At 58.1% G+C, this 12,077-nt stretch overlaps 1 protein-coding gene across 15 annotated transcripts in view; it reads right to left on the reverse strand.

Moving 5' to 3' along the window:
- The window catches only part of KIT (KIT proto-oncogene, receptor tyrosine kinase), a 69,390-nt gene that overhangs the window by 28,572 nt on the left and 28,741 nt on the right, over positions 1-12,077 (reverse strand). For 13 of the 15 annotated variants that reach the window (XM_070047088.2, XM_070047087.2, XM_070047086.2 and 10 more), the window contains exons 2-6: positions 11,238-11,507; positions 9,328-9,609; positions 7,947-8,083; positions 4,635-4,806; positions 1,173-1,362 (exon numbers count right to left, since the gene is read on the reverse strand). In XM_070047088.2, coding sequence (XP_069903189.2) covers positions 1,173-1,362; positions 4,635-4,806; positions 7,947-8,083; positions 9,328-9,609; positions 11,238-11,507 — 1,051 coding nt within the window. 15 annotated transcript variants of the gene reach the window in all.

Below are 12,077 nucleotides of genomic sequence, written 5' to 3' on the forward strand. Positions count from 1 at the left end.
CACGCAGGATGCTGTACCCACGCAGCTTAACTGGCTCGCAGCACGGCTGCCGCTGCTGTCTTGATCCCAGAGCTCTGTGGGTCAGGCGAGAGAACCCGACCTATGACCTGGCCCAAGGCCACGTAGTGGAAGATGCCATTTACTGTGTCCCGAGTCACGGCCACTGAGAGCCCAGGAAGGAAACATGCCCCTTTCCCACGTGCACACACAGCAGGTGAGCCTGTGGGGGGCAGGCCCGTGTTGGGGGGGCAGGCCCGTGTTGGGGCAGACCCATGGTGGGGATGGACCCATGGGGGGGGGCAGACCCGTGGGGGGAACAGACCCGTGGAGGGGGGGCAGACCCATGTCAGGGCAGACCCGTGGGGGGGGGGCAGACCCATGTCAGGGCAGACCCGTGGGGGGGGGGGGCAGACCCATGTCAGGGTCAGACCTGTGTCGGGGGTCAGACCCATGTTGGGGGGCAGACCTATGGAGGGGGCAGACCTGTGTTGGGGGGATCAGACCCGTGTCGGGGGACAGACCTGTGGCGGGGGGAGGGGGCAGACCCACGTCAGGGTCAGACCTGTGTCGGGGCTCAGACCCATGTTGGGGGTCAGACCCGTGTCGGGGGGCAGACCCATGTTGAGGGGCAGACCCGTGTCGGGGGGCAGACCCGTGTCGGGGGTCAGACCCTTGTTGGGGGGCAGACCCATGTCAGGGGGCAGACTCATAGGGGAGACAGACCTGTGTTGCGGGGTGGGGGCAGACCTGTGGGGGGGACAGACCCATTGTGGGGGCAGACCCGTGGGGGGGACAGACCTGTGTTGTGGGGGGGCAGACCCGTGTCGGGGGAGGGTCAGACCCATGTCAGGGTCAGACCTGTGTCGGGGGTCAGACCCGTGGTGGGGGCAGACCTGTGGTGGGGGCAGACCCGTGTCATGGGGGAGGGGGCAGACCCGTGGGGGGCAGACCTGTGTTGAGGGCAGCAAACCCGTGTCAGGGTCAGACCTGTGTCAGGGGTCAGACCCATGTTGGGGAGGCAGCAGACCCGTGGGGAGGGGGCAGAGCCGTGGAGTGGGGGCAGACCCGTGTTGGGGGGGCGGACCCGTGTCGGGGGGCAGACCCGTGTCGGGGGGCAGACCCGTGCCGGGGGGCAGACCCGTGCCGGGGGGCAGTGGGCCGGCCCCGCTCACCTGATGTTGCTCTCATTCTCTGACTCTGGGTGGTCCTCCCACTTGCTGGCGGAGGTCCTGTTCATGTACAGCCACTGCTGCTGCGTGGGCCGCGGGTACGCCTCGTACTGCACCACCAAGTCCACGTTTTCTCCGTCGTTGACAAACATGGTGGTGTTGGTCACCGAGAAGACCCGGATGAAGCCTTTATCTAATGGGGACAGCGGCGGGCAGAAACACAGCGTCAGCCGCAGCTCCGCGACCGAAACACGAGGCTCCGGAGCCACGGGGGCCGGCGGCTGGCGAAGCCAGGGCACCTGCAGGCAGTCAGGCGACGTCCCCTTCCGTTCTTATAAAATCACCGCCACCAAGCAAGAACGCACGCAGCCCGGCCAAGCACCCGTGTCTCCCGCGGCCCCCACACATCCACCCCTCCCTTAAACGTCTCTTAAACCGACTGCTCGCGATATTCATGGAATTAAACCCAACAGCCCGCAGCCAGAGCCGACAGAACCGTGTGTGCAAGAAGCTGCCACGAAGGAAAGACAAGAGGCCGGGCTACTGCGGACACTGGACGGCTGCCTCTCAGTGTTGAAGAAGACTTGAGCTCTCTCCTCCCACTGTCACAGGTAAACCACAGATAGCAACTTAAAAGTTGCATTTTTTTTAATTTATTTGATAGATCGAGTTATAGACAGTGAGAGAGAGACAGAGAGAAAGGTCTTCCTTCCGTTGGTTCACCCCCCAAAATGGCCACCACGGCTGGAGCTGTGCTGATCAACAGCCAGGAGCCAGGTGCTTCCTCCTGGTCTCCCATGCGGGTGCAGGGCCCAAGGACTTGGGCCATCCTCCACTGCACTCCCTGGCCACAGCAGAGAGCTGGCCTGGAAGAGGGGCAACCGGGACAGAATCCAGCACCCCGACCGGGACTAGAACCCGGGGTGACGGTGCTGCAAGGCAGAGGATTAACCTATTGAGCCGCGGCGCCGGCAGTGTTTCATTTTTTATCTGAGAGAGAGACAGACAGACAGGAGAGCTCTCATCACTGGTTCACTCCTCAGCTGCCTGCGCCAGCTGGGGCTGACCAGGCCAGAACCAGCAGCAGGAACTCGGTGCAGGTCTCTCTCAGCTCCCTGGGCCACCACTGCCGCCTCTGAGGGTGTGCGTGGGCAGGGAGCGGGAATCGGAGCAGTCAGGACTCGAACCCAGGCGCTCTGATACGAGACGCAGGCAGCCCAGCAGGCATCCACGCCTGGCACAACTCTCTTAGACAGCAAACAGCGCCGGCCCCAGCAGCAGAGAATTTTGAAATCCCACTTCTTTTACTGAATCCTGTCGTTTCTGTGTGAGAACTCTTAGGATAGAGCGTGATCTAGACTAACCGTAAGCATTTTAAAAGTAATGAAAGAGAGGGCCAGTGCTGCGGCGCGCTGGGTTAAGCCGCCTCCTACAAGGCCAGCATCCTTTATGGGCACCAGTTGGGAGTCCCGGCTGCTTCACTTCCTGTCCAGCTCCCTGCTAGTGCTCCTGGAAAAGCAGCAGCAGATGGCCCGCATGCTTGGGCCCCTGCACCCACAAGAGACCCGGATGGAGCCCCTGGCTTTGGCCTGGCCCAGCCCAGGCTGTTGCAGCCATGTGAGGAGGGAACCAGTGGATGGAAGACCTCTCTCTCTCTCTCTCTGCCTCTCCTCCTTCTGTGTAACTCTGACTCTAAAGTAAAATAAATCTTTAAAAAATAAAAATAAAAAATAGCTCCAGCTTCTCAAAGTCATAAATTCCAAGACAATCCCCAATGCAAATATTTCAGACAGCAGCGTCCGCCCTGAAATGATTTCTCACCATCACCGCACAAGACACAGGGCCTGCTGCGTTTTCTGCGTCTCGTCTGCTTCCTGTGGCTGGCGTCCCGCAGGGAAGCCTCCGAGAACGACCAGGCCTCCACCAGGGCGACTGAGGTGGGGGGACCAGAGCACCCACTGGGGTCTCCACTCTTGCTCGGAGAACACAGCAGGGCTACAGCAGGGCCACAGCAAGCGCCCGGGGCCAGGGCCCCGCCTCGAAACCAGGTCAGAGCTGAGCTGCCGAGGCCTCAAAACAAACCCGAAGCAGGTACCCCCGGGAGAAACCACAGAGGTCAACTGGCCTCACTCCGGGTTTGCAGGCCTCAAGTACCCACAATTTTCTCTAAAGGCAACAAACAAACACGCAGGTGCGGCCGCCACCTCCCTCTCTCCACCCGCCCCGCCCACGTCTCGTCCAAATCCCTGCCCGGCCTCTCAACGTCTCTTCCCGCTCCTGGCCCGCCACAGCCCGGATTCAGATTTCACGGCTGCCAGCCCTGCCAGGCACGCGGCTATAATTCTTGGAAACTGAAGAATGGATTTTAAAAATCCGATTACGTACAGCGATGTGCTCAAAACAGTCTTGCTAATTGCTTTCCTGGAGTTGACGCTGATCTATCAACAAGCTCCCTAATCAACTTAGCAAATTAGCGCTTATGGAGCTTAATATTTTAAAAGCACAGCCTTCCATTGCAATTAATAAATGGCTCGCGATCACGCGGAGGGACGGGCAGGACGCGTTCCCGCTGCTCCTGGGACGGCGAGGAAGGGGTCTCTGCACGTTCAGACCCGGGGTCGGGGACAGCTCCCGCTCTGCTCTGACCCGGGCAGAAGCCCGGAGCCATTCGGGGATCATGGCGGGGCAGAGCGGGCTCCAACCCTGCCCGGGGCACGAGGCACCCCCGTGGGGAGGGGGCGGGGCGGGGAGAACACAGACACTGCTTCCTGTCGTCCCTGCTGCACAGGGCGAGTTTCTCCTTCTGAGCCCTGCGGCCCGGTCAACAACTAAGAACCAGGTTGGGTCAGCAGGACAGGACGACACTCAAAGAAAAACAGGTCAAAGAGGCCATTTCGAAGCAATTATTCTCATTCTCTGCACATCAGCCGAGGAAAACACTGAGGGAGGCCCCCAGGGCTGATGTGCGGTAGGGGACCCCGTCTGCGCCCTGGGCTGCACCCCGGGGGCTCCCTGCTTCAAGGGTGCCGCTCTGTGCTCGAAGCTGGAGACCAGGGGAGGTGGGGGCGCCCTGGGCACCCTTGCCCCAGACAGAGCCACTGGGCGGCAGAAGGCAGAGGAGCGCGTGGGACCCGGATGAGGAGAGAGACCCGGCTCTGGCCCCAGTAGCGAAAGGCTACGTTTGCTTGCACAGTGGCCTAGCTCAGCCAGGGCTGGGGCTCCCGCTGGAAAAAGCCCAGCTTGCGGCGTTCCTCAAGGCGAAAAAAGGAAGAATCTGCTTTGGTGCTGAATTGCAGTGATATTTTCATTCATTCATTCACTCACTCACTCACTCACTCATTCATTCGCTTGGTGATGATCACGTCCAAGAATCTGCTTAGCATTGCATTAACATTGAAAGGAAACTGGCTCGTCATTTCTTCTTCCAGGATTGCCAAACGTGTGGCTTCCCGCGGCGGTACTTACCTACGACTTTCAAGGTCGTGGTGACATTCGCCGACCCGAAGGTGTTGTTGGCGTAGCACATGAACACCCCGGAGTCCGCCACTCTCGCCGCGCCGATCGTCAGCGTCTCCTGGCGCTCGTAGTGGAAGTCGCCCTGATGCCAGCTGTGGCGCCTCACCTGGCCGTTTGTCCGCTGGTTCCCAGAGGGGACAAAGAGAATCCAGAATTACCATACCATTAATATTCAGATCTTCCCTAAATTAAAAATAGCAGCAATTAATGTCTCCATATTTGCATTCATTACAGCGACTTAAGGGGGAAATACTAAAGCCACAGGTGTCGCTGGCGCAGTTCCTATCACAGGGCCGTAAGAGAGACAGTCGGTACTAGTGACTGGCGGGGAGCAGATGAAAATTCATTGCTTGACCAGAGTCTGTGTAATTCCGAAGTTGCAGCACTAACTTTCAAGTTCTTATAAGAAACATTATGAGGGGCCGGCACTGTGGTGTAGCGGATAAAGACACTGCCTGTAGTGCCGGCATCCCATATGGGCACTGGTTTGGGTCCCGGGTGCTTCCGATCCAGCCCTCTGCTATGGCCTGGGAAAGCAGCAGAAGATGGCCCAGGTCCCTGGGACCCTGCACCCACGTGGGAGACCCGGAGGAAGCTCCTGGCTTTCGATGATCGGCCCAAGTTCGGCCGTTGCAGCCACCTGGGGAGTGAACCAGTGGATGGAAGACCTCTCTCTCTGCTTCTATGTAACTCTGCCTTTCAAATAAAAATAAATAAATAAATAAATCTTTAAAAAAAGAAAAAACCTTATGGCATCTTACAGTCTAAGAATACTTATAAGTATTTCCTGTGATCTAAAACCATGTGCGTGACGACCGTGCTCTGTGGTATTAGCGGCTGCTTCTGTGGGGATTAGGATGGAATCCGTGTGTCGACAACCACCTCGCAGAGCCACCCCACAGCCCTTACGCAGCAGAATCCCGACAACCCGAGAGCAGTCCCAGAGACTCTGAGACGCGCAGGCCAAGCCTAAAACTACGCAAGCCTGAGCAGAAACGCTGTGGCTCCTCCCTGGTGACACCAGCAGCCCACTGACAAGACACCTATCGTGGGCGGCGGACATCAGGCCTCCGGGCCAAAGGCACGTGTGCACAAGACCACTCCAAGAAGTTTCTAGAAAAATGAAAAGGTCACTTCGGTGCCAAAACACCTGTAACCCAAGAATATGGTTTTTTTTTTTTTTTTTCAAAATATACAATTTTCAGAGACTTTCTGAAGTCCCTTTATATGCATGAATTTCAAAAAAAATTTTTACCAAAATAAGCTCATCTTTGACTTCCACTTCCCACGCACTTTCTGAAGGGCCTTGTACAGCGGTTAGCGAAAAGCAAAACACACACACAAGAGTTGGGGACACAGAACAGGGGAGGGGAGAACAGACAGGCAGCAGGAGGCGCTGTGCAGGCTGGAAGACAGCCGCCTCCTCCTACAGGCAGGCTGCCTGGCTCTGCACAGGGCCGGGGCAGCCGAGACAGCCCAGGCGTCCACACGGGGAGCTGCCCGGGAACTCAGAGCGGGTCAGGGACTGATGGGGCAGTCGGGCCCAAAGACTGCTGGGGGTGATCACCAAAGGCCAGGAGAAAGCCTGGAAGGCCCAACCAAGACCGGCAAGCACTGAATAAAGTCCAAGACGCTGAGGCTTAGAGAAACAAATCCAACAACACTGAAGCCACGTTGCCCTGGGTCTCGCTGGGGGTTAAACTTATTCTAAGTGGTCAGAACCAAATACCATTATGGATCTGGAAAATAATCTGATCGCGCTAACAGCACTCCAAATTAAACCACAGGGTAGCCACACAGATTGGCAGGAGGCCAGGAGCCCATCTGCAAGTCACGCATTGCATATTGTCTGCACGCGGCCTGGCTCTCCTTAACCCTCGGCGGCGCACACTGGGACCTCCCCAAAGAGCCCCCGACTCGGAAGGCGTGTGCGCCAGCGCCCGTGGGTTAATTGGGAACGGCACACAGCACTCCTGGGACAAATGGCTTCAAACAAGGCTGCCTGAGGCAACTGAATTTCTCATCTCAAAAAGGCTAATTTTCAAATTGCACAGAGGCGCGCGCACACACACGCACGGAGTCCAGATTGCCCTCTCATCTGGAATCAAGGCTTGGAGGAAGCCACTTAACGTGGCGTTGCGTCCTGTAAGGGTAGCCAGCAATCTATACCTAAGCTACCGCTGTTATTACATTATCCGCTTTGAGAACTAAACTTCCCAGGGGGTTGAAAGGGCGAGGGGAGAACAGAGCCGTTCTCTCTCCACGGCACCAGCAGGCCTCATTAGCGAGACACCATCCATCACAGTCGGCTTGCGCACCCCGGCCGCCGCTCTGCAGGGCACAGGCACCGTGGGCCTGTGTGCAGAGAGCTTTGAACAGGCACGGAGCTGCCGGTGTCGGGGATGGGGGGGGGGGGGGCAGGAAGGAATCACGCGGGTCCTCTGAAAAGCTCAGGGGAGCACCCAAGTGAAGGGTACGTCATCTCGGTGCAAAACTCGTCTGAAGCCCGCGCAGTTCGTTCTCCACCCTACACTTTTCCGTGACGTGCTCAGGGATCCTGCAACCAGGAGGAAGCCTCGGCACAGCCGACGAACCACACGCTCAAGAGGACTTGAAAAAAAAATACTGCGATCTCACTCAACAGGGATTATAAAGGAGAATGGTAGGAAATCCATCGGCTCAAAGACTCCGCTTGGTATTAACAGGAGAGGGAGGGAAAAAATACCTCTTCAAATACAACTCCTGAAATTTGCTTAAGATACGCCTACCACGTATCTGACAGATAGCAGGCATTCGATGTGCATTTGTTAAATGAATGAGAAGCTACATACGTCCACAGCTTTCAGGGGAAAGATAACCATTATATTAATAGCTGCTAAAACAAACAGAAAACCATTAGCAAGTGAGCCCCAGGTGAGCGGCTCCGAGCAGCGTGGGCAAGACGGGCTGCCCTGACGCACACGCAGGCCGTCTTTCGGCAAAGAGCTTTCTGGTTAACATCGGGGACGCTCTGTTGGCCTTCGATACGGAAGGATCAGCCAGAGCTGCGGGTTTCCAGTTCCCTAGGGAAGGCCTCTGCAGACCCGGGTGCCGCCCCCGCCCCCCGTTCTCAGCTTGACTCCTGGTGGCACGCGGACCCGTCACTGGTAACGAAAGGCCCCGTCTCCACGCGCAGTGCCACCTCGCCGGTGGGGTCCCGGCCCCGGGGCAGCCCCACACGGCAGAACCCCGGGAGAACAAAGAGGAGGAGCCTCCACTCACCTGGCCGTCCTCCTTCAGCCACGCGGACAGCACGGCGGTGGACACGTCTCTGACCGTGCAGGTCACTGAGAACTCTTCCCCCTCTCTAAGCAGGCAGCTCGTCCTAGACACGGACACCACCGGGACGGCCTTGATGGCTGCGGCGGGAAGAAAGGGGGCCTTCGCACAGCCCGGGCTGGCACAGCAGGCGACGCCAGCATCCCTCTTCCCCAGCGAGCACGGCTTACCTCGTCGTCTTGGAATCCGGCACTAACCTGCGGTCTCCCCGGAAGGCCGGGAAGCCCGCGCCCCCACCCAGCACATTCATCAATATTGCGTGAAAGAGACAGACATGTCCCCTGTGGGACTGTAACACCTCTGGAAAAGGCTTGCTCAAGACAGGAAGAAGGGGCTGGCGCTGGCATAGCGGGTTAAGCTACCACCTGCGATGCCCGCATCTATTTGAGCGCTAGTTCGAGTCCCGGCTGCTCGACTTCGATCCAGCTCTCTGATAATGTGCCTGGGAAAGCAGCAGAGGACGGCCCATGTCCTTGGGCCCCTGCATCCACGTGGGAGGCCCGGCTGAAACTCCTGGCTCCGGCTGGGCCCAGCCCTGGCTGCTGCAGCCACCTGGGGGGCGGTGAACCAGAGGGTAGAAGATCGCCCTGTCTCTTCCCCTCTGCACCACCCCAACTCCGTGAAATGGTGTGAATTTGCTGATGGCTTCTTGAGCATGTGGCCTCTAACGGATTATATTCTCTTATCCACACAGACCTCTCTCGTACACAGAGAAGTAACACCTCGCTTCTTCCTGAACACCCCAGGTTTTAAACAAGCAAATTTCCTTCATTTCAATGAGGGCATCTTTCCAAAAGCCTTAATTAAAAAAAAAAAAAGGAAAAAAAGAAAAAAAAACTACTGAACAGCTGGTGTTGAATCACATGGCCTCTGAGATACAGAGACCTGGATTATCCCAGCCACCAAAACACTCTGCAGGATGCCACATGATGACAAGTTCACGGTCAGCTTGCACGTTCCTCCCCAGGCCTCGCGCGGTCCCAGGATGCATTGCAGTCAACCAGCGGGAGAGAGTGCAATAGCCAATCAAAATGAACAACTCAGCTTTGCCAACAGTGTGGTGGGAGCTGTCCAGGGGGTCTCTGGGAAGCAGTACTTGATGCAGGCACAGCCGGTAATGACCGTGCCCAGCCTGGATGCCGGTCCATGGCAGACGCACCTGCCTCGGCTAGAGGTGGCCGTGGTCCAGGGGTGTGGGGCTGGGCCTCTCCAACAGAGGCTCCACCAGCACCGGTGCTCCCGCGAGGCTGGGGAACAGCCCACGGGGAGGGGCCAGCGCCGGCAGGCCGACCCTCAGGGAGAGGAAGGAGGGAAGGGGGCCCACCTGCTCTCACTTTCAGGATGAATTTTTCCGACTGCACGGTTGTGCCCTCGCGGTCGGCGGCGCAGCGCAGGCACAGCCGGTGGTAGGCGCGCCTCACGTTCTTGATGGTGATGCCGGCCTTGGGGTCCGGGACGAAGGTCAAGTCCTTGGGGAGAGGCTTCCCCTCGCACTCCTTGAGGGTGTAGTTGGTCACGTCCGGGTCGGTCAGCGGACAGCGGACCAGCGTGTCACTGTCTTCTCGGCCGTACAGGGGCAGGCCCACGAGGAACAGCTGCCGCGGATCTACAAACACATTGGGCGTCAGTGGTTCGCATGGCTGTGCCGACACGGCAGGCAGCGTGACAGCCAGAACCGGAGCGCATGCAAACGGGACTGGCGAGAAAGAGTTAACACGCCTAAGACACTTTCCACGAGCCGGGCACTAAGCCTGAGCCACCACCCATTTTTTTATCTTATTTAATCTTCCATAGGCCCCTGTGTGATGGGTGCTGCCGGCCGAGAATCTCCGACGGAAACACTTGGGACCAGAAGTGTTTCATAGTTCAGAGACGTTAGCATTTTGGGATATTTGCATAAACTTTCCTGGCTGAGCAAGCCTAATCCAAAAATCTGAAAGCTACAGGGCCGGCGTTACAGTGTAAGGGTTAAGCCAAGCCGCTGCCTGGGACGCCGGCATCCCATAGGAGTGGCAGGTAGAGTCTGATCCAGCTCCCGGCTAATCCCGTGCCCCAGCTGGGAGACCCAGTGCAAGCTCCTGGCTTTGGACCGGCATAGCCCCAGCTGTTGGGGCCGTGTGGGAAGTGACCCAGCAAATGGTGTGTGTGTGTGTACATGTGTGTCTCTGCCTCTCACTATAACCCTGACTTTCAAATACATTAATTAATCTTATAAAAATAAAAGACCCCCAGAGCATCTGAAGATAGCAAAGCTGTTTCTCCATAAGAGGTGACAGCACAGGAGTGGCTGCAGAGGGGTAACAACCGGCGTGACAGTGACAGCTGCTGTCGGGGAGGAGCCCCGGAACCCAGTGCAAGCAGCGCGCGAGCCCCTCTCTGCATGTCCTCCTGGGCCCCGTGTGGGCAGGGCTTCCGCAAACCCCGTCGCTGCAGACCAAGGGGAGGGGGCTCATTGGTGTCAGGAATGAACCCAGGACAAACGCTTTCTCGTCCAAGCCGGGACTCCCGTGAGAACTCGGGGAGGCCCCGGCTCAGTGGCACAGCACAGCCCGAGCAGAGCTAAATAGTATCTCGTCGGCGTCCGTCTCTGGCCCACTGGCCACTCAGGCAGGACAGGACTCCTGGACGTCACGGCCAGCTTGCAGGTCACAGGGCGTGCACACGTCTGTCACTTGGTGAGGACGACGGAGCAGTGAGCTCACCCGGGCACTGCAGGGGGCGGCTAAGGGCTCCCACCGAGGACAGTCACCCCCATCACTTGTGCAGGACCCCTGGCTAATAAGGCCTCTCGCCTCGGGCCTGTTTCAGTGTCAGCTGCGATCCACACCCACTCAGGACGAGAAGTCATCTCCCAAGCCGTCAGCCACCAGAAGACACGCCCCTTCTGGCAAACCTGGTCTCTACAAAGATTTGCAAAGAGCAAACACGGGCGGGCGAATTAGCCACAGGAAGCGAGGCACAGACATCCACCTGCCCTGTGTCTTTCTCTTTTGTTGCCAAGAGGTCACAATTTTTTAAGTGAATCAACTTTAGGGGGCCAAGGGACTGAGCAGATTAGCAGGAAGAGGCTCACAGCCCCCGTGGCCCCCAGCCCCAGAGCCAGTGCCAGCCAAAGACGGGACAGAGAGAGGCCTCTGTCTCGGGCATCTCGACCCAGCGAGCGGGCGACACTCCATCGCTCCGGCATCTGCGTGTCAAGATCAAGGGCAGCGTCACGGAAAGCCGGGCACTCACCTCTCACGAACACGTAGATGGAGCTGCTCAGGCCGCCCGCGTTGGTGCAGGTGTACCTGCCCGTGTTGGCGGCCTCCGCCTCCTCGCGCGTCCATTGGCTGTGCTCGCTGTCACTCAGCTGACCCAGGCTCTCGAAAGTCCACCTGACGGAGCCCGGGTCGATGCACTCCAGCGAGAACCTGCTGCCGGCATCCACGGTCAGCTCCGGCTGTGCTGGCTGGATGACGGGGGGAGCCGGCTGCCCTGGGCTCGCAGATGGCTGCGAAGAGCCTGCCAAGAAAAACCAAGATCTCGTTGAGTGCGAGCTGCTTCTTTGGCGGAAAAAAAGCATTTCTTCCAACGCAGCCCCATCTTCTGTGTGCGCTACAATAAAAATAGGACAAGGCTGTCCTGCTATTTAGGGCTGGAAAGAGAGCTCCGTCCAAAGTTTGCTAAGATCATCTCGAAAATCGGGCTATTTTCGGCAACTCGCAATTCTGCTGGGAGTCACACTTGGGGTCCAGGGAAGGGCTAGCTGGATGCCACGGCTCCCCTCGGGTTAAACGCACGGCCGGGCGGCTGCCCTTGGGAATACCGGCTGTTGCCGTGGCCCTGACACGCCGCCATCCAGCTCAGGAAGCACGAAAACAAAAATCTCACACCACGAGGGAGAAGAAACAGCTAAGCCACTGGCCCGCCCCTCTCGGCGGGGTGCCCGTGATCGTGACACTCTTGGTTTTTTTCTGAAGGCTCTGTGCATCCAGTTGCTTCCACAGAGCTCTCCTTACATGGTAGTGCTTGCTCATTGACACAACTAGCCACGAACCTACACGGTAAGGCAGAAACGCAATCCCTGTTTCA

The sequence above is a fragment of the Oryctolagus cuniculus genome, chromosome 8 (genome assembly GCF_051225735.1).
Source record: "Oryctolagus cuniculus isolate XC-2025 breed Fujian yellow rabbit chromosome 8, ASM5122573v1, whole genome shotgun sequence".
In the NCBI taxonomy this organism is placed as follows: Eukaryota; Metazoa; Chordata; class Mammalia; order Lagomorpha; family Leporidae; genus Oryctolagus; species Oryctolagus cuniculus.